Here is a 25,923-nt window from a genome sequence, read left to right on the forward strand (position 1 = left end):
CTATAGATCATTTGTAAAGTGCTTCGCAAACCATATAATTTCTATATAAATGATAAATATTACTATGTGATGTACAGTGCATTCTTCCTCGCCTTTCAACCCACAATTCTATTTCTAGGGAGCCCGGTTCATGACGACTGCCATGTATGACGCACGAGAAGCTATTATCCCAGGATCAGTCTATGATCGGAGCAGTCAAGGTGAGTAGAAAGCTCTTCGCCCTGCCTTCCCTGTTACCCTTGTATTTCTCTCCTTCCTTTCATGGCCAGCTTCTCTAGGATGGAATCTCTCCACTGCCTCTGTTTTTCTCTGTTCGTCAAGCTTTCCATCCCCATCGACTTCCCGTGTCTTCTCTTAGAGGTCTCAGATTACCTTATTGCCTAATCTAGGAGACTTTTATCCCTTTTCATTCTCTTTTAGCTTTTTTGCATTTGATACTGTTGGCTACCTCCTCCTGTTACGCCTCAGTTTCCTTTGGTTTTTCCCTTCTCTGCCCACTGACTGTTACTTGTGTCTCTAAATTCTTGTACCCTTTGTTCTCTCTGAGGTTAGACATAGACTAGACAGCTCCATGTGGTAACTCGTCATCTCTGCTCACTATAGTCCTGTTTCCTTACCAGAGTTCCCAGCATATCTGAGGTACAGGGACTATCTCAGTGTTTCATTTGTTCCTTCTGTTGCCCAGCCTCTTTAGCCACATTTTTTAGTGGTATTTTATTTTATTTTTTCCAGTTACATGTAAAGATAGTTTTCAACATTCTTTTTTATAAGATTTTGAGTTCCAAACTTTTCTCCCTTCCCCCCCCTGCCCAAAACAGAAAGCAATCACATTAAACAATTTCTGCATTGGTCATGTTGTAAAAGAAAAATCAGAACAAAAGGGGAAAACCTCTAAAAAGAAAAAGAAAGCACAAAAAGTAGAAATAGTATGGTTCGATCTTCATTCAGTTCCCCCAGTTCTTTTTCTGGATGTGGAGAACATTTTCCATCATGAGTCCTTTGGTATTGTCTTGGATCATTGTATTGCTGAGAAGAGCTAAGTCTATCATAGTTGTTCGTCACACAACATTGCTGTTACTGTGTACAATGTTCTCCTGGTTCTGCTCACTTCACTAGCATCGGTCTACTTAAGTCTTTCTGGGTTTTTCTGAAATCTGCCTGCTCATCATTTTTTATAGCACAGTAGTATCCCATTACATTCATATACCACAGCTTGTTCCGCCATTCCCCATTTGATGGGCATTCCCTCGATTTCCAGTTCTTTGCCGCCAGAAAGAGAGCTGCTAGAAATATTTTTGTACATGTGGGTCTTTTTTCCTTTTTTTTTATGATCTCTGAGATACAGACCTAGTAGTGGCATTGCTGGGTCAAAGGGTATGCACAGCCTCATCTTCTTTATCTAGAAAACAGTGATCAGCTGGTCCTTTACTGGACTTCCCTCATGCTAGTGCTGGCAGCCACTTTGATGTAAAACAGTGGGCACACCTTAAAGGAATACATCACTTCAGCCATTATTGTTTCCATTTTTATTAGACATTTTCTTGTGCTGTTCACTAGTCTTTTGTGTTTATTTTCTCCAACTGAATTGTAAACTCTTGAAAGGCAAGGACCATGTCTTTGTACTTCTGTGTTTTTGCTAGCATAGTGTTGATTGCACAGTAGGCCTGAAGTGAAATGAGTCAGTGCTTTAATGTTACAGAAAGAAAATACCCCCAAACTAAGGATCTAAATAGATGTTGTCCCCTTCAGGGAACTGGGAGGCCATATGTTTATTTTCAAGGTCCTGATATTTCAAACTTATTTGCCCCAGGAAGGGGGTCAGACTTTGTATTATCACTTCCTAGGGTCATTTAGTCAAACCCCTGCCTGAACTCATTCTAAAATATTCCAGCAAGTGTTCATCCCAACCTTAGTCTGAATATCCCCTAGTGATGAGAAGGTTCCTGCCTCATTAAGTGCAGTTTATTATTGGATCACTCCGAACATTAGGAAACACTTCAGTGAAATTGAACTAAAATTTGCCTTCCCAATCATTGTTTCCATTGGTGGGATAGAGTTTTATTGTTTAAATATATTTAATGGTGACAAATCTTCATCTAGTAAAGAACTAGGTATGGTTATAAAGTAATAAGGCTCCTTTTCTTGTGACTTGTTGAATTGTCTTGAAAAGCAATTCCCAGGGAGGAATTCAAGAGATGTTTTTTTTACCAAAGCCTTATGGGAGGTAATATGTAGTTGGCAAGTAACATTCTATAAAATGAAGCCCCTCCCAGCCCTGACATCCCTGTGACACTTAAAGGAGACTGGAATGTTTTGTTTTTAAAATCAGTCTCATGATTCTTGCATTCCTACCATGTACAGGTTGAGTTACTTAAAAGAAGCCTCAAAGATAATTGTGTACTTTTACTTTGCATCTCCTTTAGCCTACTTCTACTCTGTTTTGTTCTGTTGGACTAGACCTTGGTTTCATTCCCTGGAAGAACCCTAGTTTCTTGATATTTATCCTCCTGAAACGTGAAGTGCTTGTTGCCATGAATGAAACCTTGGCCTTGACAACTGCCCTTTTCATCGGGCAGCATTATCTCCTCTGTGTCAGCCTGTATTTTGTTTTTGTAGATAAACAGCCTAACAGGTGTTAATTTTCTAGGACGTCCATCGAACATGTATTTCCAGACTCATGATCAGATTGGGATGATTAGCACTGGACCCAGTCACGTCACTGCTATGAACATTCCTATTCCTTTCAACCTTGTGATGCCCCCGATGCCACCACCAGGCTATTTTGGCCAAGCCAACGGACCAGCTGCAGGTATTCCCTACTTGAGATCTCCCCTGGCCACAATCTGGCAGAAGAAATGGAGGTTGATTTAATTCACCTTGTATTTCCTGCATTCGACTTTGGAGTCAGGACTTGGGCAAAGGCCACTTGAGCTTGTTTGATTCCGGGCAGTCCCTTCCCTTCTCTGGCTTTTGGTTTTCTCCTCTGTAAAATGAGTATTTTGGCTGTGGCCTCAAAGGTCCTTCCTAGTCCTAAATACAAATAAGTCATTTGTAAATAATGACAGTACTCATGACTAAAATTCAAACGGGACGATTTCTTTTTAGGCCGTGGGACGCCCAAAGGGAAGACTGGCCGTGGGGGACGCCAAAAAAATCGCTTTGGGATCCCTGGAACTAGCCAGTCAAATCTTCCAAACAGTCAGGCCAGTCAAGATGTGGTATCGCAGCCCTTCTCCCAGGGTCCATTGACTCAGGGCTATATTTCCATGAGTCAGCCATCACAGATGAGCCAGCCAGGGCTCTCCCAACCAGAATTATCCCAGGTAAGTGAGAATCCCATTTAACTTTGCTGTTTAAACTTAACTTTGCTCAACTTGCTCTTTATCAGAGGGAGAGAGGGTGGTAGGTACTAGAGACAGAAAAAGTGGGAACCAGATTGCAGGTGGGTTTCTTTTCTGGGTGTTTTTACAAACCTTCCCTGAAGATTCTTTTGCCTTGAGTTCTTTAGAATCTGTTGCATCCCTGAGAATTTTACATTTTAGCTCTCCAAGAGGGAGAGATTGGAGGGATTGTTAGGAAAGGTTAATCAAGATGGGAAGGTGGAGCCTGTCTTCTGTGAAGGGGATGAATGGTCTTAGTGCTGGATTTTTAAAACCCACCACAAATTTTCTTTCTCAGGACAGTTACCTTGGTGATGAGTTTAAATCGCAGATTGATGTGGCTCTGTCACAAGACTCTACGTACCAAGGAGAACGGGCATACCAACACGGTGGAGTGACAGGGTTGTCACAGTATTAGAGTGTAAGGCGGGTGCTGGTGGGAAGGAGGAGGTGTTGCTTCTGGGTGCTGGAGGGCAGGGGCTGAGGGAGCTGTGTGCTTTTTGGCTTTGGGCTTGCTCTGTTGTCTTACAGGAATCTTCTCACTCCAGTCAGGCCTGAACCACAGAACATTTATTTCTCACTCTGCTTTACAAATAGTAGACTAGGGGCAGCTAGATGGCGCAGTGGATAAAGCACCGGCCCTGGATTCAGGAGTACCTGAGTTCAAATCCAGCCTCAGACACTTGACACTTACCAGCCGTGTGACCCTCGGCAAGTCACTTAACCCCAATAGCCTCACCAAAAAAAAAAAAAAAAATCGTAGACTAAATAGAAACATCTAATTTCTAGACAGAAATGCTGATACCACTAGTGGAAAACCAAAATATGTAGAGGAAGATGAGAACATATTACAGCCACAGGATAACAACCCCATTTCATGGATTGATCTGAAACACAGTGACTTTTCCCAAGTTGCCAAGCTAGTTAGGGTGAGAGCTGCAGCCAGGCCTCAGCCTCCAACTCCTGCCTCCTTAAGTCTTTATTCTTGAGACACTGTCCCTTAGGAGGCTCTAAGAGAAGGATGCTGGAGTCTGCACTAGGATCTGGTGCATACCTCACAGAAGGAATCAGATGAGCAACATATTCATGCCTTCCTCACATTACTCACTGAGGCTGCTTTTGGTACTTTTGTTAGCCAGTGGTTTTTTTGTTTGTTTTTTGCCGGGCAGTGAGGGTTAAAGTGGCTTGCCCAGGGTCACACAGCTAGTTAAGTGTCTGAGGCTGGATTTGAACTCAGGTCCTCCTGAATCCAGGGTCAGTGCTTTATCCACTGTGCCACCTAGCTGCCCCTAGCCAGTGCTTTTTAACAAACCTAAAGTCACTTCACTTCTTGGAGGTATAAATGCCTACAGAGAGGGAAAACTGCAGAGAAGGAACATTTCAAAAAGAGGATTTTCCCTCCCTAGATTTTCATTTTGAGTACCAAATTAGAGCTGGTTAAAATGGATCATGCTGCATTATTTGTGCCCCTAATTAGAGGGTGGGCCTCTTCTCTCTCAATGACTATTGAAGCCAGATTTGAATTTTGAGTGAGGGTTCTCCTTGCCTCTTTAATCCCTATGTTCTCCTTCACTAGGAGGCTGTTGGGAAGGTAGCCTGGGATGGTTCCAAGTTGCCATATCAACATTTCTCTAGTTCTTGGCTTAATAATCCCTTTAACTCCTCACTGGTGGTGTTCTACATATTACACAATTTTAGTCTTAGAATCTACAGCATGGGGTTAAAAAAATGATAAAGCACTTGGAATGAGGAAAGACCTGGTTCCAGCACTTAGCATTTTTTTTGACAGCTTGCTTGTCTTAGCCCATTTTTTAATCTGTAAAACTGGAATAGCCCTACTCGCCCTGCCTGCCACTAATTGCAAGGCCTTGCTCTGTTTCAGGGGCAGGTAGAGTGATGTAGTTTGTAGTTCCAGAAGGGAGGTGAGGCAGATAGTGGTAACATCCTAGGACACATGCAGCTCAGCCCTGTCACTTTATAGAATGGCGGCACCTCATGCACGTGCCTCAGACCAGCTCTGATCCTCACTGCCCCTATAAAAGGAGGTGCTGATCTCCCTGCTTGACACATGGATGAAGTGCCTGGGCGCGGAGGCCACAGTAAGGATGGCAGTGTAGAGGAGCGACTAACAGCTCGCATTTACATAGTAGGTTCTATTAAGGAAGCACTGGTCCTTCACAGCCACCTTGGGTACTAGCAGGAGCCAGGCCGGATTCATTTACACATCTTCTCACAAATAGCATCAAGACCAAGACTTGAGCCAAGATCTGCTGATTAGAAGTCCAGTGCTGATGTTGTTGTTGTTGTTGTTGTTGTTTGTTTGTTTGTTTTTTTGTGAGGCAGTTGGGGTTAAATGACTTGCCCAGGGTCACACAGCCAGTAAGTGTTAAGTGTCTGAGGCCAGATTTGAACTCAGGTCCTCCTGACTCCAGGGCCAGTGCTCTATCCACTGCGCCACCTAGCTGCCCCCCAGTGCACTTGTAATTGTAGAGAAGTCACTTCTGTCCTGATACAAGACAGCAGTAAAATATGGGCTTTTCAGATCTGATGGAAACTGTTGTATAAATCTGATCTAAGAGTGTTGTCAGGACCCTGACTCTTTCTACTTTCTACCCTCCCCCAGGTCAAGAAAGAAGAGCTAAGCTTATGTGGAGCTTAGTCCATCAGCATCTTATTCTGGGTAATAAAAAAATAAAATAAAATGGATACCTGTTTTCCACTGCTAAAACTGAAGCATCACTGTGTGAGAGCAACAGGGGAGAGAGAAGAGAGAGAGAAACCAACCAATGGGGAGACAAGAGAGGAAGGAGCAAGAGAGAGAGAGAGAGAGACCACTGCTAGCACACTGAGACGAGGAGAATGGCCGAAGAGGAGAGAGAAGCAGAGCACTGGCTGCACCGCGATGGGAAGGCGGGACTGTCTCAGCATCCCCCGGCCCGCCAGACTGCTCCCCCCGAAGCTCGCCCTGACCGAATGAATGGTCAGCTGAGTCCCTGCTCCCCCAGCCCAATCAGCTAAGAGAGAAGGGCCTTCAGCAAGGCTCACTTCATTCCATACTCTGGTTTGTGAACAGGGCAGCACGTTCAGAGCAGGAGGGATGGCAAACCCTCATCTCAGAGTTTTTTTGTTTTTTTTCTTTTAAGGGGACTGTTTTAGCAGAACAAACTGTTCACATTTTAGCAGCAGAGACAAGATTCCTTCTTACAGTTGGCAGAACCCGCCACATTTGGCAACAGCAGATGGCCAGAGCTCCACTCTGAGATGCAGGGTTTGTTGTTCACACTGGCTCTGAAACCTCAGTGTCATCATGTTGCCTGTGTTCTGAAAGGGTTTAAAAGAAAATTTTTGGTTTGTTTTTAAGAGATTCTTTCAAAGGAGCACTGTTGGGGTTTTTTGTTTTGTTTTGTTTTTTGGTTTTTTTCTTTTCTTTTTTTTTAAGTTTGTCTCTGAAATCTTAGCGGTGGACCTGGGAGATAAAAGAAGCTTACCAGAAAATGTTTTAAAATCTCAATTAGAATCACCAACCTCGAAGAGAACTTTCAGAGAATTTTAACGTTTCCTTCTTGAGCCTCTTCCTACAAAAGGGATCACAGTCAGTGAGGGAAGCTGGGCCCAGGCCCTGATTCCCCATGGGGTCCAGCCTGAGGAGGCTTTCACGTTTTTCTCTATGCTTTTTCTAGGCTATTGTCTGGACTCGACTCTGTGAAAACCAGCCTTTTCTGTAAGATGAACCGTGCGCTTAACAAGGGGATGGGGCTCCAGGCCACGCTGGCCCTGGAGGAGAAGACGCTAGGCTGCCTGCCCTGTTCACTCCTACTGAGGAAGGGGAAAAGTAGGGGCTCCTGGGGATTCTATTGGTTTTGAAGTAAAGACTCAAAGACATTACTGAAGTGGGCTGAAAAAGGAAAGGAACTGTTACGGGCAAACAGGCAGTTGTTGGAAGGTGGCCTTTTAAGTAGCTGGTGGCTTCTTTGGTGACTTCCTACTTTCCAAAGGTAGCTGGAAGAGTCCTTAAAAACACAAACCGACCACAAACAAGGCCCAAGAAAGAAACCCTGGAGACCGACCCCTCCAGGTGGGGAACACCAATCCAGCATCCTCACGTGACATAGCAGAGAGCACACTTAAAATGACCCGGCCAGTCTTTCTAAGCTCTACCCAGCTCCTAGGGCTGCTCCAGACAGGACTGCTGGGGCCGGCACTTGGCTTTGCAGCCTTTTTAGAAACACTGGGTGCTGGGAACATGCAACTTCTTGTCCTCCTGTTCTGTCAAACTCTAAATTTGGAAGAAGTCTACCTCCTAATTGGCATGGGTCGGCAGAGTGTGACTTAACTAAATGTAGATAATTTTTTTTTAAAAAATCTTCCAGAATTAAGTTAGCTTTATGATCAAGGGGCATGAAGGGTTTCTGGCCTGAAAGATGGGGGCAAATTATTTCGCTTATCATTTAGAGAAGTTCTAAATTGGCCCCTCCTGCCAGTATACTAAAATGCTATAAACTTCAGTAGAGTTTTTTTTTTTGTTCGTTTTTGTTTTTTTATTTGAAAGTCAACCCCTCCCATTTCTGTCCTTAGGATTTTCTAGCCAACCACTTAAGCAAATTTGCCTTTGTCTGTAGTTTTCCAAGACATTCCCCCTCCCATGTCCTTCCAGAGATCAGTGATCAAGTATCATTAGATTTCCACCCCATTCTGGACAACAGTGCTGGTGACCTGAGTGAGACCCAGGGCACCAGGAAGTACCACCGTTTTCATTTTGTCCCAAAGCTTACACAGATGGCAAAAAAACCCACCACCACAAAACCCTTCTCCCCCCACCCTGTCCACCCAGTACACCACCCCACCTCACCCCACCCCCACCCCATACAACTCTTTAAAAAGCAAATCGGCCATTCTATCCTTAAAAAAAAAAGCCTCCAGAGCTTAGACTTCTAAAATGTACAGATAACAGGTACACGCGGGCCACCTTCCTTCCTGTGAGATGGACTTCTTATTTATTAACATTGCCGAAAGGCTTTTAAATTTGTTTTCTTCCTTCTGGGTAGGCTGCAGAGTGCTTAGAGTTTTGAAATAGGTTTAAACTGTAACCCTTTCTGCAATGCAATCCATGGGTAATGTGCCCCCTCCTCATTTCACTGGTTGGAATGCTTTTTGCCTCTGCTCTGTGGCTTCTTTTTTTTTTCTTTTCTTTTTTTCTTTATAGCGAGTTACTCTGAGTTTTATAAATCCGTGAACATCGGTGTCAGCACGGTGTCATTTTGATTTTTGGTCAGTTTGTTTTAAGCTGTTTGCCATCAATAAAATATTAATAAAATACTCTCGCATTTATAGTTGGAGCTAGAATTCATGGTAGAGGGAAGTAGAAGAGCTCCTCGTGCCCAAGGACCACTGTTTAGGGCTCCAAGGCGGTGAGGTAGTCGCCCCAGTCAGAGGGACATGTCACACACTCGGGCACACACACACACACACACACACACACACACACACACACACACACACACACACACACCCCACATCCCTGAGCTTTTGAGCATGTTAAGTGCCCGGGGCTGTTTGTTTCCCCTGCCATCCTGGAAAGGGCACTGATTCAGGGGCTCAGGAGATGCTGCACTGTTGCTGACCTGTGTGACCCTGGACAAATTCCTTTCCTTCTCTGGGCCTCAGCAAAACAAGCTGTACTCTTAAGGCCCATTTCAGCATTAAGTATTGAGCAGAAGCTTCCAAGCTTGATTCCTTTCCCTCCACTGTTCAAAAGGAGTGTTTGTCTCCCTGCAGAGAATCTGGTTCCTTTTTGGTATTGGGCTTAAAACGACTTCCTGTGGACTCCTCCTGAGATGAACGGGAAGGGGAGGCAGGAAATGCAGGCTTTGTTGTGGCCCAGCTTCACAGACTTGCTCTTCCCATCTTACCACTCCCAACCATACCCAAACCTTTTATCTCCTAAGAGCGATCAGAAACCATGTCTGACCAGGAGGGGGAGCACAGACAAAGGTTCGTTTTCTTCTCCTATCTCTGGGAGCAGAACATACCCAACTCCTGAATGTTACTGGATCGGGACTGGTGGGGTGCTCTAAGAATGGGTAACTGACTTGTGATGGATTACAAGTAGTAGCAGCCTTTATATGCTGTTGATTCCCTAAATTATCATCACCCACAGAATTTTTTTCTTTTAAAAAATGGGTTTTCCAAAGTAGACCAGGGGCAGATCAGAAACATTCAATTAAGTTTTCCCATGGTAAGAGCTCATTACAGGCCTTAGCAAACACTGGAAAATCTGTTGCCCTCAGTAGAATCAACCGACAAGCATCATTAAGCACCTAATAGGTATTAGGACCTGCACATAAAACTGCAAAAAAATCATTCTTGCCTTTAAGAAATAGGATGGGGACTGGACTTGTGACTTCATTAGTATCGGAAACTTCTGTGTATTAGTTATCAGAGAATTGAGAGGCTAAGTGAGTGGTCCGGGGTCTCTTGGTCAGGTTGGGATTTTAATTCTTGTCTCCTGCCCTCAAAGGGAAAAAAAGCCTATTGTTGTCTAGCTAAACACAACTCAGAAAACCGAGTAAAAGTGTCGGTTGAGTCTGGGATGGGAAAACTGCCACCTTGGCGTGCAGTCCAGCCCAGGTGCTAGGAACCCTGCTTGGCAAGCATTTAGGTTGCCTGTGTGTCTTTGGGTCAAGGAGTAGAGGGGGCTACTTTGGCTGACTTGTGAGGTCCTTTCCAGCCCTCAGGAGTCCAGGAATCAAATGTTGATTCTTCTCTACCCTCAGGTTTCCCACAGCCTCCCATCTGGCCTCTGCAGACTTTTCCCCAGGGGGCTTCCAGGCACTGGGGAGAACAAGAACCACATTGTGAGAACCTTTTGCCTTCACCTGATTGTGTGAGAGGTTTGGCCTGGGTCTGCCTTGGTCTCCAGCCTTCTCCCCCCCCAGGGAGGCAGTGGAGTGAGAGGAGCGTGGACCCTGGGAGGGAGCTGACCCACAGGCCTGGTGCTGCAGCCCGGCTCCTGAGTTGGAATGCTCCCTTCTCCAAAAAGCCTTCAGGCTAAACCAAACCAAAACAAACCCAGCAGTTTTTATTAGTCAGGTTTTAAGGTCAGATACACACGGGGGCAGGCCCAAACACACTGGGTCCCTGGTGGCTGGGAGGGAGCACTCCAGGTGTTCTTCCTTGCCCTTGGGGCCCAGGTGCCCGTCATCGGCACCCACACTCATCAACCACCATGTCGTCATAGTGCCGAAGAACGACGTTGTCACTGTTGTCATAGAAGAGCACGGAGATGGGGGAGAGCTTCACTGGGACGCAGCAGGGTGGGGGCGTCGTGGCTGGAGCCACGGAGTGCATCAGGGACTGCATGACGGCGTGGTTCAAACTGGAGATCTTGGTGGCACTGGGGAAGAAGCAGTGCCCCTGACAGTAATTGGCCATGAAGCCCCGGGGAGCGATGATCCAATTGTGCCAGCCCACTTCCCGGAAGTTGATGTAGAGCTGCCGGGCCTCACAAGGAGGATCGGGGCTGTCCATAGGAGCTGGGTAGGCTGCCCGGCGCTTCCTGGAGGTGGACTGGCATAGCTGAGGGTCAAGGGTCACCACCAGCAGGGAGGCCTCAAGAGAATGGCCCAGTTTGGTACACAAGCCTCGAGGCAGGTCACTGTCTTTACCAGGCAACATCTCGAAGACCAGGCTCAGGTTCTGGGGGAAGGTGGAATTCCCCATCCAGCCCAAGGAGAGCATGTCAAAGTAGAGGGGCTCATGCAACGAGGGCACCGTCCGGCTCAGCAGGACTTCTCGGTGGTGGTGCCAGTGCGAGGACTGGCCCCACAGCCTGGGGCCCTGGGCATGGGACAGGCTCAGCTCCCAACCCTGGACAGGGGCAAGGTCTCCAGGGGCACCAAAATTCAATTCCAGGCGGACTAGTGTCAGCTGCTCCCTGGGGTCTAGGAACGAAAGGTTGAAGAAAAGGGGCTTCTCCAGGCAGAGGGAGCCCAAGGCTGGCTCTGGTGGGGCAGAGGCACCTGGGGGCCAAAGGGTTGGGTGAGACTGGCAATCTGCAGCAGAGCTCACTTCCCCCACCTCCCCCATCCTAGGAAGCTGGGCCCACTTCACATAAACAACAGTTGCAAGAAATGGGTTCAAGTTCTGGCTCCACTTAGTAGCCCCGTGACCTTGGACTGATCTGAGGAGGAGCCTCTTATCTGGAATGGCCCCAAAGGTCAGAAAAAGTATCAAGGGCTCAGGTTACAGGGAAGCGACTTTGTGTTCCATTTCTCTCTGGGGCAGTTGCCTTGTGGTGCAAACAGGGCAGGAAGGCCTCGATTCAAGCTGTGCCCGGCGCTTCCCAGCAGAATTGCTTCCTGCCTCCCTCTCTTCCTTGCTGGGAAGGGAGAGAGGCCACCCAGGATCCCAAGGGCAGCAGATGCCGACCCAAAGACAGTGCTGTCCTTGGGATCCTGGCTCCCTCGCGGAAAAGGAGGCCGGGCCCTCCTGTCCTGTGCCTAGGGAGGGGCAGTGAAGCCAGGTCCCGTCCCCGCCCGAGGGGGAAGAACAGATCGAGTCCCCCTCCCCTTAATGGATGAGGGACTCGAGGAAGCCCAACTCCCTACTCCCTAACGTGGAGCTGCCCTCCCTCCCTGCCCGGGCCTGGGGCGGTAGAAGCGTGGCCCGCATGCCCCCTGATTTACCGCCATCGAGGACGTGCCGCACGATGTTCCCGGGGACGCCCAGCTCCTCCACGTGGCAGGGCAGGGGCTGGGGCTCCTGGGGCTTTTCTGGCCCTGCGCTCTCAAACCCTCGGCTCTCTGGGCCCCTTCGGAAGAGCCGCCACATGACTGGGGGGACGGGGCGGGTGGGAGGGGGCCCCGGGGGCGGGCTCAGCCCCAGGGTCCGGAGCAGGGCACTGGCTTGGGGGGAAAGGGGCCCCGGCTGGGGCTGGGTCCAGCCGGGTAGGGGCAGGAGAAGGGGAAGGAGCAGGAGCCAGGGCAGAGGGGAAAGAAGCTGCAGAGACCGCATCTTCCTCGACGCCAGGGGACGGAGGTCTGCCGCTGTCCAAGCTCCTGCTCCGGGCGGCCTTATAGCCCGGGGCGCCCCCGGGGCGAAGGCGGGAGGGGCTCGGCCCACCATTGGGCAGGGAGGTGTGAGAGCGCCTCGCCCCTTAACGCTTCCCTGCCCAGAAGGATGAGGGGGGGGCGGGGAAAGGGGGCACCGTCTCTTTGCTCCCAGTTACACACTCCAGGGGACCTTCCTGCCCTCAAAGCCGCCAGCGGATGCCCCCTCATGACTTCCCGGGGGTGGGAGAGAATCTTCCCTCCCCTTCAATTGGTCCAGTCCCCAAAGTAGAGTTCACATCCCCAAAGTGCCCGGGGACAAGACGGGGAGGAGGGGGTGGGACACTGGGCTCTCGGGGGTTGGAGTGGGGAGGGGCCGGATAGGGAGAAGGGGGCACTAGATGGGAACTGGAGGGAGGAGGGGTCCCCAGGGATCTGCAGCCCCTCAGAAGCGCTTGTCTTTCACCAGCCCATTCCTCAAAGGCTTCCTGGAGGGGACAAAGGCGGAGAGAGATCAGACAGGCCTCCCCCTCCCCCTGTTCCCGCCCTGGCCCTCCCCCAGCCCTGCCCCAGTCCGAGGGGGCCAGTAGCACTCACTCTTCTTTCCAGGGCTTTGGGAGCGGGGGGTTGCCGTCTTTCCCAGGGGGCAGGGCCCTGGGGCCCTCGCCGGCCTCGTCATACTCCCGCACATCGCTCACCTCCCGGACCTGGCCCGTCAGCACCTTGGCTGCGAACACCACTATGTACTAGGGGAGGGCAGACAGACAAGAGGGCAGAGTTGAATCCGACACCCGAATCCCTCCTGCATCCCCCGGGCCTCCCTCATCATGGGGGTGGGGAGGCGGAATCTGGGATTTCAGGGGGTGGGGAAATCCCGCTGAAGAAACTGTAACTCTAGTCTTGGAGCTGGCCCAGGGTTACACAAGCTAGATGTCTGGGAAATCTTCCGGGCCAGGAGTCAGACAAACCCGAGTTCAAATGTAACTACGGACACTTAGTAGCTGTGTGACCCTGAAAGTCACTTGTTTGCCTCATTTTTCTCACCTGTTGCACAGAACCAATGAGGTAATATTTGTAAAGCACTTAGCAAATATAATTAAATATTTACATGATATGTGTATTCACGATATTAGCCTGGCATACCGTAGGCATTATATAAATGCTTCTTTCCTTCCTCTAGTCCCTTGACCCTTCTTGATATCCCATTCACAAGCAGCCCATAGGTGATAGGTAATAAAGGGGAGCCCGACTATTGTCTTCCTAAAATTGGTCACTCTCTCCCTGGAGAGCCGTCAATGACTCCTGTGATGCTCAAGACCCACCAACTGTTCAGCCGTTTCAGACTCTCTGTGACCTCATTTGGGGTTTTATTGGCAAAGATACTGGAATGATATGCCATTTCTATCTCCAGCTCATCTTACCGATGAGGAAACAGAGGCAGAGTTAAGTGACTTGCCCAGGATCACACAGTAAACTGAGGCAGGAGTTTAACTCGGGTCTTCCTGGCTCCTGATCCAACACTCAATCCACTGCGCCACCTAGTGGCCCAAAAAGGGATTGGATTTGTCCTGGGGTAGAAATAGAAGTAATGGGAAAACTGAGGTTGACACAGGTGATTTACAGAAACTAATTTTGGTCTGTTCAAAAATAAAATGAGCTGTCTTGATAGGTAGTGAGTTCCCTGTCAGCAGAGGCGTTCAAGAAGGGCCAGATGGTGCCTGACTGGGGCTGTGGTAGAGAAGGTGACTCCTGTTACAGCTCAGCTTTGGGCAGATGCCCTCTGAGATCTCTTCCAACTCTTGTCATTCTACAATTCCTGCCCCTCCTATAGTCTTCTTTATCCCTCTGCAAGCCCAGATGGAGTCAACATTTTGCATAAGCGTGGAGTGGCCGCCCCCCCCCCCATTCTTGCCCATCCTTTACAATTAAGAGTAGCTACATTTAGAGGTAGGGCCCAAGTTCTAATCTGGAATATCAGTTACTAGCTGTATGACTGAAACAAGACCTCTTTCCCCCTCACAGCCTCAGTTTCTCTATCTGTAAAACAAGGATGTTGAAAAAATGATCCCTAAAGTCCCTCCCAGTTCTCAAGCCCAGGGGTTTCTAAAACTTCCTTGATCACCCTGAGTCTGCCCTGATCTATGATGACGACTATGATGGTGATGGTGGTGGTACCTGGTGGTTTTATAGCTATGTATGTAAATGTCCATCTTTTTGTTTGTTTGTTTGTTTTGTTTTGTTTTTTGGGGTTTTTTTGCAGGGCAATGAGGGTTAAGTGACTTGCCCAGGGTCACACAGCTAGTAAGTGTCAAGTGTCTGAGGTCAGATTTGAACTCAGGTCCTCCTGAATCCAGGGCCGGTGCTTTACCACTGCGCCATCTAGATGCCCCTAAATGTCCATCTTTTATGTATGAAAAGCAAACCGTCTCACTTGAGCCTCCCAAGGACCCCATAGGATCAGTTTTCCCGAAGACCCTCATCTTGCAGGTAAGACAGGAAGAGGAAGAGAGTCACCCAAGGTCACACTGCAAATCCAGCCCCAGGTCCTCCACAGCTTCACCTCTTGGCCAGATCCTGGGGCTTCCTAGAATGTGGGGGACTGTGGTGTCCCCAGGCAGACCAGGGAGCTCTCTTCCAGGGCCAAGAAAGGGGTAACACAGAGGGAAGATGTGTTCATTTAAGAGCTGGGAGCTGTGAGTGGCTCACAGTGCAACCCTGAACCCAGTCCCAGAGGGTGATTTCCCCTTCTTGGAGCCTCAGTTTCATCATCTGTAAAATGGGAATAATAATCCTCACCTGGGGGCAGCTAGGTGGTGAAATGGATAGAACACTGGCCCTGGATTCAGGAGGACCTGAGTTCAAATCCGGCCTCAGACACTTGACACTAGCTGTGTGACCCTGGGCAAGTCACTTAATTCCCATTGCCCCGCCAAAAAAAAAAAAAAATCCTCACCTTCTTCCCTCATGGAGTAGTTGTGAGGCAAACACGTCTCATCCCCTCCTATCCCCTTATCTTGAAAAAATTCCCATTTGGCCCAACCATCTCCACTAGTCATCATTCCATCTATCTTCAGTCTGGCTGCCTACCTCCTCATCACACTGAAAGGTCTCTCTCCAAAGCTATCGATGACCTTGGCTGCCAAACCCAGTGGTCTTTTCCCCACCCGTAGTCTCTGAAGCTGTGGGTCACTCCTTGATACTCAGTCCCCTCTGGCCCCTGCTAGTTCTCATTCTACCTCTGCTCAGACCATCTCCAGCCACCTATTGGGCGTCTTGAACTGCGTGTCCAACGGACAGCTTAAGGCCAGCGTGTCTTTCTACACACACCCTTCCCTCTTCTCAACTTCTCTGTCATCACTGCACCCATCATCCACCACCCGCCACTCTGCATCATCACTCCAATGTGTCCTATTGTTACAATATCTTCTCCAACAGAGGAAACCATCTCACCCAGGCTCCTCATCACCTCCCAACAGGTCTACAGCACCAGCCTGTGTGATGGAGGGGGTCTGCCTGTCTCTTGTCCCTCTTCCACTCAGCTGCCCAAAGTCTCCTAACTGGCTACTCAATCAACTGCATAGTCTCCCTATTACCTCCAGGACCAAAAAGTAAGTCCTCTGGCTTCTAAAGCCCTGTATAACCTCCCCCTCTACACCCCCAGCCTTCTTTACTCCCCACTACTCTGAGATCCAGTGACCCCAGCCTTCTGACTGTTCCCCACGTAAGATACACCATCTCCCACTTCCATCCCCCACCTCCAGGCATTTTTCCTGGCTGCCTCCCATGCGAGCAATGCTCTCCCACCACCTCTGCCTCCTGGACTCCCTAGCTCCCTGAAGACTCAGTTCAAAGTCTACCTTCTGCATACAGAGCCTTTCCCAGCCCTCCTCCTCCTGAGTGCTGGTGCATTCCCCTCCAAGACTTTTTTTTTTTTTTTGGTGGGGCAATGAAGGTTAAGTGACTTGCCCAGGGTCACACAGCTAGTGAGTGTCAAATGTCTGAGGTCGGATTTGAACTCAGGTCCTCCTGAATCCAGGGCGGTGCTTTATCCACTTCACCACCTAGCTGCCCAGACCAAGACTGATTTTCATAGTTTACAATACAAGGAATAGAAACTCCTTGAGGGCAGAACTTGCTTCATTTCTGTCTGTAATCCCAGCCCTCAGTGCTTAATAAATGCTTATTGGATTCATATCAAATTGGAAATAGTCCTTGGAATCTTAGGCACAGAAGAGAAAATGTGCAATGTGACCTTGGGAGTCTGAAAGACCTGAGTTCAAATCCAGCCTCAGCACTTACTAGCTGTGACTTTGGGCAAACCCCTTAACCTCTGTTTGCTTCAGTTTCCTCATCTATAAAATGGGGATAACAGCACCTCCTTCCCAGGGTTACTGTGAAGATCAAATGAGAGAATAATTGTAAAATGTTTAGCACATAGTGAGCACTATATAAATGTTAGATATTGTTATTATTAGCTATGTGACCCTGGACTGGAGAGTAATCATAATGACTGACACAGGTGCTTAAAAGGTTTACAGAATACCTGCTGGATCCTCCTACTTTGGGATGGGTGCTATTTTTATTTCCATTTCACAGATAAGGAAACTGAGGCTTAGAAAGTTTCTAAGTGGTAGCTATCTTCAAAGATGGGATTTGAACTCAGGTCTTCAGTTCAGCACTCTCCCCCTTCACCACCCCTCCCTTTTACCTCTCAATGCTATTATTGTTAGAAAGAGACAGGCAGCCAGTTGGTGTAGCGTAGAGAGTGCTGGGTCTGGAGTCAAGAAGAACTGAATTCAGGGGCAGCTAGGTGGTGCAGTGGATAGAGCACCGGCCCTGGAGTCAGGAGTACCTGAGTTCAAATCCGGCCTCAGACACTTAACACTTACTAGCTATGTGACCCTGGGCAAGTCACTTAACCCCAATTGCCTCACTGAAAAAAAAAAGAAGAAGAAGAACTGAATTCAAATTCTTCCTTGGACATTTCTTAGTGGTATGACCCTGGTCAAGTCACTTAACATCTGCCTGCCTCTACTTCCTCATTTGTAAAATGGAGATAATAAGAGAATCAAATGAGATAATGAGAATAGCTAACATTTATATAGTGCCTAGTCTGTGTAAAACACTATATCAATTATATATAGTAGATATCTAATATTTCAACACTATAAATAGCTAGAATTTTAGATGGACATTCTGTAATAGCACTTACGTTTTACATATATAATTTCATGTATCATTCTCTATATATGATCATCCATGAACTGATTCTCTAGCTTATAAATATATGTCATCACTGACCCCATCTCTGCCTCCCCTTGGTCCCCTGAAGATGGCCCCCCTGCCCCCCACCACCACTTCTCCTCCCCTGGGCCCCAGCTCCAGCTCCAGCAAAGCAGCCCCAGTTGGAGCTGGACTCCACCTCCCCCAGGGCTCACCAGAAACCAGTAGATATTCATGAGCAAGAGGACGAGCAGCAGGGCATTGAAGAAGAAGTAGAAGGGGATGTCGGGGACAGCGAGCAGGCTGCAGTGGCACGTGGCATACAGCACTTTGAGGGGAAACCAATAGAGCCGGAACCAGAACCTTGGGGAGAAGGCAAGAGCACAGAGGGGGAGGGTCAGGGAACCCAGGCAGCCGGAACAACAAGTGGGCACCGGGACTGAGAAAGTGCTCAGACAAGTCCTGGCACCATCTGGGGGGGGGGGTGACCAGGCAGGAGAACTGTTTTGGGGGGAGGGGACAGGGAAGCAGCAGCCTTGGGCCTCACTCACCAGCTGACGCTGAAGCTGACACAACCCACGTCGGAGATGAGATCATTGAGCCGGTGATAGACGCCCCCTCGGAACTTGAAGTAGACGTTGAGCTTAGTGAATTCCAGCTGGACGTCATTGATGTCATGGAGGAAGAGAACAAGGATTCCCACGTTGTGGTACCTGGTGAGGTAGGGGAAGGTAAGGGATATCAGAGCTGGGAGGGCCCTTAGAACACAGAATATCAGGGTTGGGAGGGACCTCAGAACAGAAAAGGTCAGAGGTGGGAGGGCTCTTAGAACAGGGAATGTCAGAGCCCTTAGAACTCAGAACACCAGGGCTGGGAGGGCCCTTAGAGGACAGAATGTCAGGGTTGAGAGGGACCTTGGAATGTGAAATATCAAGGCCCCTAGAACAGAGAAGGTCAGAATTAGGCCTTGAAAAGCCATCTGCTCAAATTGTACCACCTCACCCACTTCCCAGAGGGGCAAATTTAGGATCAATGAGACTAAGTGTCAAAGGTAACACACACAGTCAGCGGCCAAGCTAGAACCTGAACCCAGAGGCCAGGAGACTGACATGTGAGGGCACCAGAGACCCCTGTGAGGGCAGAGGTTGGTGGCACAGGGAAGAGAGTGACACTGACCTGAAGGCATAGGAGAAGACTATCAGTATAAGGGTGACAACATGGTGCAAGAGCATCACCACGGAGTCCTTTCGCCAGGCATCCATGTAGAGGGTGGCATAGATGGAATGCCCGTAGAAGCTGCCCTGCAGCAGATAGGCCACAGCAATGTCCCTGGGCACCTCCATGCCTGGCTTCCAGTCTAGTAAAGGAAGAGTCACCCCTCAGACATCATTCCCCAAAGCCCTTTCAGTCCCAAAGTCTCAGTAAAACTGCTCAGCAGGCAGGATCCGCCCCATTTTGCTTAGTTTCCTCAGGACACAGAACAGAAGGTCATGCTGAAAGTCAGGGTCAGAACAGAAGCTAGAACCCAACTCATGACTTCTAGTTACAAGTTGCAAGTGTCCCCATTCCCCCTCCTACCCAAGACATACAAGCAGGGACCCGAATAGTCTCCAAGACCAGAAGTTCCCTGTTCCCTGTTTCCCCCAGCCCTGCTTAGGATCCTTCTTGCAGGCAGCAAACTCCCCAGCTACCCCATGTGCAACATCTGTTCCAAGTTGCATCCTCTGAACACTTGTTACTGCTGTGTTTCCTATTTCCCACCTCAGGCCCCTGGGGGATCCCCTAGAACAGAAGCTGCCCTGCCCCCTTAGATCAAGGGCTCCCCCAGGCAGGTAATCCCCTCAGATTAGGGCTTCCCCCCAAGGAGAGCACCATCTTTCCTTCTTTCTCTTTTGATATACTCACTCAGTTCAGTATGTGTGCACACACACATGCCAATGTGGGGGTGTGGGGATGTACATGTGGGGGCGGGTGGTGCCACTGAATGGCTGAGAGGGGTGATGACCTTAGGTTCCTAGAGGGAAGAGGAAACAGTCTCTGGCCCTACCGTAGAAGACAGAAGGTGGGTCATGGAAGAAGGGGTAGTTGGTGCCAAAGAGCAGGTAAGCACTGTAACCCCAGGCTGTGGAGTAGAAAAGGAATTTCCAGGCACTCTCAGGCATCTTGGCAGCATCCCTGGGTTGCAGTTGGCACCATCTGGCCAGCGGCTGTGGAGGAAAAGAGGGCAAGGTTGAAAGGCATCCCACAGACTCAGACAGCAGCATTGCCCAGGGCCAGGGCTAGCACAGAAAGAACACTAGATTAGGTCATTTTAAGAATAAGAATCGGGCAGCTAGGTGGCACAGTGGATAGAGCACCGGCCCTGGAGTCAGGAGTATCTGAGTTCAAATCTGGCCTCAGACACTTAACACTTACTAGCTGTGTGACCCTGGGCAAGTCACTTAACCCCAATTGCCTCACTAAAAAAAAAAAAAAGAAAGAAAGAAAAAGAATAAGAATCCTAGTTCTGTTATCTGATACAACCCAGGACACGGGTCTTCCCCTCTGGAGGCCTCAGTTTCCCTATCCATAAAATGGGAATAATAAAACCTGCGCAAATTAGACCTGCCTTTTGAATTACTATAGGCAAGTCTCACTTCCTGTGCCTGAGTCTGACTTTCCTCATGTGGAAACATAGGGGAAATAAACTAGGTAATTTCTAGGGTCTCCCTAGCTCTGAACCCTATGAGCTCAAAAGGCCCTGAGGCCTGCTTGGCCTATGAGCCACTGGACACGGGCCCTCAATGCCCAGACAGACGGTGGGGCTCCCTTCTGGCTCCTTGGCATAGGTTCCTCTGGGCCTGCTTGGGGAAAGGCTGTTGCTAATTAACCCCTTCCCCAACAGGGCTAGCCAACTAGTTTAAGGGAGTTAGAGAGTGGGAGAGAAGGGCAATGTGCCCACGGTCCCGGAGACAGCTGGGACAGCAAGAAGTCTTGGTCACCCCGATTCCTGCTCCCAGCTCTTACCAGCTGACCCTGGGGCCGTAACAGAGCTGAGGCTCTACCCCACAATCCCCAGCCTTCCTCCTCCTCCCTCTCTCCCTCCCTCCTTGCTCCAACCCACACTCTCAGCTAAACTTAGGCCCCAGCTGTCTGGATGTAGGTAAGAGAAGAGGCAGAAGGGATTGGAAGAAGAAAGGACATGGGGGTGGGGAGGAGTGGAGGATGGGGATTGTGAGGATGAATGAGGGGATGGGGACCCAAGGGAAGAATGGGAGGGGCAGGAAAAGTGTGTGAGAGGGAGATGGAGATGGGTAATCGAGAGAGGAGGAATGGACAATGCTGGATTGTGAGGACAGGGGCTGGGGCGGGCCTGTGATTTCTTCCCATGGGTACTAAGCCCAGATCCAAGTCAAGCCTTCCAGAGGGAGGTGTCCCCAGGCTTCGGGGCAGCCTGCAATCAGGACCACAGCTCCTTTGGGCTCCCGAAGTAACCCTTGCCCCAGCCCTCCACTCCCACCCCCACATTTCCTTGCCAGTGGAAGGGGGTGCTAGAGTGGGGAGATGTTGCCACGGTGACAGGTGAAGGACTCTCGTTTCCACTGGCAACAAGGCTGGGGGAGCCCCTCCCAAGCTGGTTCCTGGAGGGAAGTGCTGTCAGTCTAGCTCCCTTCCCCGACTCATACACTCCAGGTTGGTACTGGAGGGGCCTGTCCAACTCCTGTGCCTCCCACCACCATTCCATGCCTCTTTCAGACCCAGCCACCCTTCCCTCTGCTGTGCAAGGTCCCACGGTCTTCTGTTCTGGGTCCCGCATTTTAGGATGGATGTTAACAAACCAGGGCTGCCCCTGGAGGGAAGGGTCACCGATTTTCTAAATAAGCACAGGCCAGTTAGACCCTATTCTGAGGAGGACCATCAGTTTGAGGAGGGGGATAGAAAAGAGGGTGACAAAACTGGGCATGATTGACTGGGAGCAAGAGGAGTCTGGGGGCTGGGGGGAGAAACATGGTCCCTGAGTTCAAGCGTTGGCCTGGCTGTAATATGGAGGGATTGGCTTTGTTCTCCTTGGCCCCAGAGAACAGAATGAGGGTCAGTGGGGGAGGAGGGTAGTTACCCGAAGGGCAGATCTAGGCTGGGCATCTAAGGAAGAATTTCAAAACATTCACAGCTGCCTCAGAGGAGAATAACTGCTACAGAGAGCTCAGTCCCCAAAGGTCTTCAAGCAAAGGCTGGGTGACCACTGGTTTCCCATTCAGATACAGATTGGATCAGATTATGCCCCATTCCAATCCCAGCCTCCTCTACTCCCCCCTCTAACAGTTAGCATTTATATAGCACTTGCTATATGCCAGGCACTGTGCTGAATGCTTTACAAATACCTCATTTTGGGGGGGGGGCAGCTGGGTGGCACAGTGGATAAAGCACTAGCCCTGGATTCAGGAGTACCTGAGTTCAAATCCGGCTTCAGACACTTGACACTTACTAGCTGTGTGACCTTGGGCAAGTCACTTAACCCTCGTTGCCCCGCAAAAAAACAAACAAAAGAAAAACCCAGAAACAAACAAAAACACCCACAAATACCTCATTTGGTCCTCACACCAACTGTGGAAAGTAGGTGCAGTTGTTATCCCTATTGGACGGATGAGGAAACTGAGGCAAACAAGTACAGTGACTTGGCCGAAGTCACATAGCTAGAGAGTATCTGAGGGCCAAATTTGAACTCAGGTCTTCTGGATCCCAGGCCAGGCACTCCACCCACTGTTCCACCTAAATGTTTAAAGCTCCTTCTATCTGAGAATCTAGAGGTGATAGGTGAGGAGGTACAGGGGAGAGCCCAGGTCCTAGGTAGGGCACAGCTCCCAAATCTCATTCCCTCACAGTTCTCCTGAGGCCTCAGCTTTCCGAATCTATAAAATGGGAGAACAAAACTGGTCTGTCATCATAGGTGGGCAGTAACAGGGCCCCAGGTTATGGATGGTCCCTTCTAGAGATGGCTGAGAGTCCAGACCTTTCTGAATGAAAGTCAGGGTGGCATGGGAAGGGCAGCCCCTTTCTTTTTTTTTTTTTTTTTTTGGCGGGGCAATGGGGGTTAAGTGACTTGCCCAGGGTCACACAGCTAGTAAGTGTCAAGTGTCTGAGACCAGATTTGAACTCAGGTACTCCTGAGTCCAGGGCCGGTGGTTTATCCACTGCGCCACCTAGCCGCCCCAGGGGCAGCCCCTTTCTAACCCAAGGAAACATGGCTTATAGATTCTGAGCTAGGTCCCTGAGGACAACGGAGAGAAAAAAAAATATTATTCCAATCAATTCTGGAGTTTCTGTATCAGTTGCTGTGGGTCAGGGCTAGTCAAGGAAGGGTCTGCCATGTTGACCAGAGCAAGGACTAGGCATCATCTTGGGATCTCAATGATCCAGGCTATGGCTGCCAGTTCCTCCCCTGCCCCCAGCCTGAGGGGAGTCTGCCAGATGTCACGATGCCTACAATCTTGAGATGAGTCAAAGATGTGAACGGCAGCCAAAAATGCTCATTCAACCTTAGGTTTCATTAATAAGCAGTGTCTTTAAGGGGATGGGGGAGAGGCGGGAGGGGAAAGGGGACAGGGACAGATCCTCCATCTCTTGCTCTGGACAAAGGACCCATGTGGAGGCTTGGGTTCAGTTCTGAATAGCACATGTCAGGAAGGACCCCGGTAAGCGGAAGTCTGTCCAGATGAGAGGCAACCAGAAAGATGGGGGCCCTCTGGATTGGTGAAGGAAGTAAGGCTATTTAGCCAGGAGAAGAAAAGACTCAGGGCAGAGGTAAATCATGTTTTTAAATGCAAAAAGATGAAAGGCATAGGATCACAAAGGGAAACTGATTCTATTAACATGCAATCATCAAAATATTTTTTTTAAAGTCTATAGTCCTCAGGTTATGAACTACTAACATCAAGGGAGTGGAATGGACCTGTTCTTCACAGCCACACAGGTGACCGATGAGTTATAAGCTGCAAACAGAAACACTCCCAACACTCAAAGCTTCCCCCAAATATATGGGGGCTGCCCTAGGGAGTTCCCCATCAATGAAGGCTTCCAAGCAGAATCTGGATGAGTAGTGGCAGAGGGGAGATTCCTATTCAGGAAGGGGGAGAAAGTGGTCTTGGTAGCCCTAATTTCTAGTTTTCTCAGCCCGAGCATAGGTATGTGTGGAGCTAAAACAGAAGGCTGCAGCCAGACTCAAGCTAAGAAGAGGAGAATGGGGTCCGACCCAGGGCCGATGGAGTCAGAACAAGGACCCCTTACCAGGGGGTCCTCCTAGCAAGCTGACACTATGTCCCATGTCCTGGGAATACAAGGGGCAGTTTCTTCCCTGGTGGAGAAAGGCCTCATTGTTAGGGTCACTGGATCCCCTAGCACCTCCCCCTCTGCTGGTTCCCAGGCTGGTTCCTGCCAAACCCTAGACAGTAGCGGGGAGGGAGGGTAGAGGGGTGCAAATCTCTCTCTAGACTAAGGGCCAAGACCAAGGGGGCTGCGGGGCTGTTCAGGGCCTGGAGTCTGCCCCAGGAAGGCGCCTGCCTGACCCGTACACCCTTCTCCTGCAGACCTAGGGGAAAGGAAGCCCAGCCTCCCTCCCTCTCACAGCACCAGAGGGGTGGGTGACAGGTCCAAGTTGCAGGGGTAAGGGGACCTGCACAGAAAGCAAGGGAGGGCTGGCGGCCTCTGTCCTGGGGCTGACCCCGGCGAAGCACGCGATGCCGGCTGCCGGCCATCGGCCGGGGCTCCCGCAGTCACCTTTAAAGGGCGATGCAGGGCGAGGGGGCCCCCACTCGCCTGGACACTATTCTCCAGCCTGGCCCCATCCCTACGCCTCTCCTTCTTCCCTCGGGCGCTTCCCAGACAGACCGGCCCAGGCCCGACCAGGGTCCCCATTCTGGGCCGCAGCACAGCCCAGTCTGGCCAGGCGTCCCCCCCAACCCAGGTCACATGACCCTCCCCTCCTCTCTGAGCACGCCCGGCGCCACAAGCTCAGGACTTCTCGGTCCGTCCCTGAGTCGCCCTCTCCCCCCGCGTCCGTCCTCCTTCCACCCCCACCTCGGGGGTGCCTGCACCTGCGCACACAGCAGCCTCCTCCCCGGCAGCCCCCTCCCGTCTCGGCCTGGGCCCCGCCCCTCACGCCACGGCAGCCCCCTCCTCTGCCCGACCAGGGCCGCACCCCTCGGCCCCAGCAGCCCCCTCCCCACCCGGCCGGAGCTCCCAGCCCGCGTCTAAGCCCCCTTTCTGGGGCAGGCCCTTCCCGGCCCCCACCCCCGCCGGCTTTACCCCCATCCTGGGCCTGGCCTACGCCCCCTCCCCACGGCAGTGCCCTCCCCGCCCCTGCTGCCCCACGGCCCGGCCCGCGCCCCCTCTCCTCCCTTTCCTGCGGGCCGGCTCGCGCCCCCTTCCCTCCCGTGCCCTGCCTCCCCCGCGGCCCGGCCCGGCCGGCGCCCCCTCCCATCCTCTGACCTCCCCGCGGCCCGGCCCGCGCCCCCTCCCCTCCTTTTCCTGTGGCCAGGCCTGTGCCCCCTCCCCTCCCGTGCCCTACCCCGCGGCCCGGCCCGGCGGGCGGGCACCACTGACCCGAAAGAGGCCGGCGGCGGCGGCTTGGCGCAGCGCGGTCCAGGCGAGGCCGGCCAGCAGCAGCAGCAGCAGCTCGGCGGCGGCCAGGTGCGCGTGCTGGGCCCAGCTCCGGCGGCTCCGCTCCCAGCCACAGTCGGCACAGCCCCGCGCCGCGTCCAGCAGGCTCCGGTAGCTCCGCTGCAGCAGCTGCGCGTAGCCCGGCATGGGCTCCGGCCCCGGCGCCATGCCTGCCCGCTGCCCCCGCCGCCGGGTTCGCGGGGGACCCTCGCCCGACTGCTGCCCGCCTGCCCGCCCGCCTGTCCGCTTGCCTGGCGCGCACGTCACCCGCCGCGGCGGGGAGGGGGAGCAGGAGGAGGAGGAGGAGGGGAGGCGCCCCGCCGGCTGTCTGGGGGCGGGGGGTAGGGGGGTGGGCTGCACCAGAGGGAAGAGCTGCTGGAAAGGGAGGGGGAGGCGCCCCGCAGGCCGCCGGGGCGGGGGGCGGGGGGAGGAGGAGGAGGAGGAAGAGGAGGAGGGTGGGCAGCCAGGAGAAGAGCAGCTGTGGGAGGAGGAGGAGGGGAGGCGCAGGCTCCGCCCCCTGGACCCGCCTCCCTGCCCCGCCTGAACGTTCCCCAAAGTGGGGGGCGGTCTTTACCGGGGGCGACCCGTAGACACTGGCTACCACCACTACCATTGGAAACCCGGTTCCCCCTTTCCAG

At 51.1% G+C, this 25,923-nt stretch overlaps 3 protein-coding genes across 4 annotated transcripts in view; 1 reads left to right on the plus strand and 2 right to left on the minus strand.

Annotated features, from left to right (window-relative positions):
• Nucleotides 1–8,696, plus strand: part of UPF1 (UPF1 RNA helicase and ATPase) — a 64,051-nt gene extending 55,355 nt beyond the window's left edge. Inside the window, exons 20-24 of one of the 2 annotated variants that reach the window (XM_043976474.1) lie at nucleotides 119–200; nucleotides 2,648–2,809; nucleotides 3,106–3,323; nucleotides 3,679–3,801; nucleotides 6,004–8,696. In XM_043976474.1, the coding sequence (XP_043832409.1) occupies nucleotides 119–200; nucleotides 2,648–2,809; nucleotides 3,106–3,323; nucleotides 3,679–3,798 (582 nt within the window). In that variant the 3' untranslated portion in view covers nucleotides 3,799–3,801; nucleotides 6,004–8,696. The remainder of the gene's footprint in view (nucleotides 1–118; nucleotides 201–2,647; nucleotides 2,810–3,105; nucleotides 3,324–3,678; nucleotides 3,802–6,003) is intronic. The other variant, XM_043976481.1, reaches the window with a different exon arrangement.
• A 1,741-nt stretch (nucleotides 8,697–10,437) lies between these two features.
• Nucleotides 10,438–12,503, minus strand: GDF1 (growth differentiation factor 1). Its single transcript, XM_043976493.1, has 2 exons — nucleotides 12,065–12,503; nucleotides 10,438–11,398 (listed from the first exon to the last, which is right to left on the minus strand). The coding sequence occupies exons 1-2, from the start codon at nucleotides 12,501–12,503 to the stop codon at nucleotides 10,578–10,580; spliced, it is 1,260 nt and encodes a 419-aa protein (XP_043832428.1). The 3' UTR covers nucleotides 10,438–10,577.
• Nucleotides 12,504–12,772: 269 nt separating this feature from the next.
• CERS1 (ceramide synthase 1) lies at nucleotides 12,773–25,617 on the minus strand. Its single transcript, XM_043976504.1, has 7 exons — nucleotides 25,229–25,617; nucleotides 19,698–19,857; nucleotides 18,827–19,007; nucleotides 18,202–18,363; nucleotides 17,866–18,013; nucleotides 13,025–13,173; nucleotides 12,773–12,915 (listed from the first exon to the last, which is right to left on the minus strand). Exons 1-7 carry the CDS (start codon nucleotides 25,451–25,453, stop codon nucleotides 12,873–12,875), a joined length of 1,068 nt encoding a protein of 355 aa, XP_043832439.1. The 5' UTR covers nucleotides 25,454–25,617; the 3' UTR covers nucleotides 12,773–12,872.
• Nucleotides 25,618–25,923: the final 306 nt, after the last annotated feature.

This window comes from Dromiciops gliroides, chromosome 1, assembly GCF_019393635.1.
Source record: "Dromiciops gliroides isolate mDroGli1 chromosome 1, mDroGli1.pri, whole genome shotgun sequence".
Lineage (NCBI taxonomy): Eukaryota > Metazoa > Chordata > Mammalia > Microbiotheria > Microbiotheriidae > Dromiciops > Dromiciops gliroides.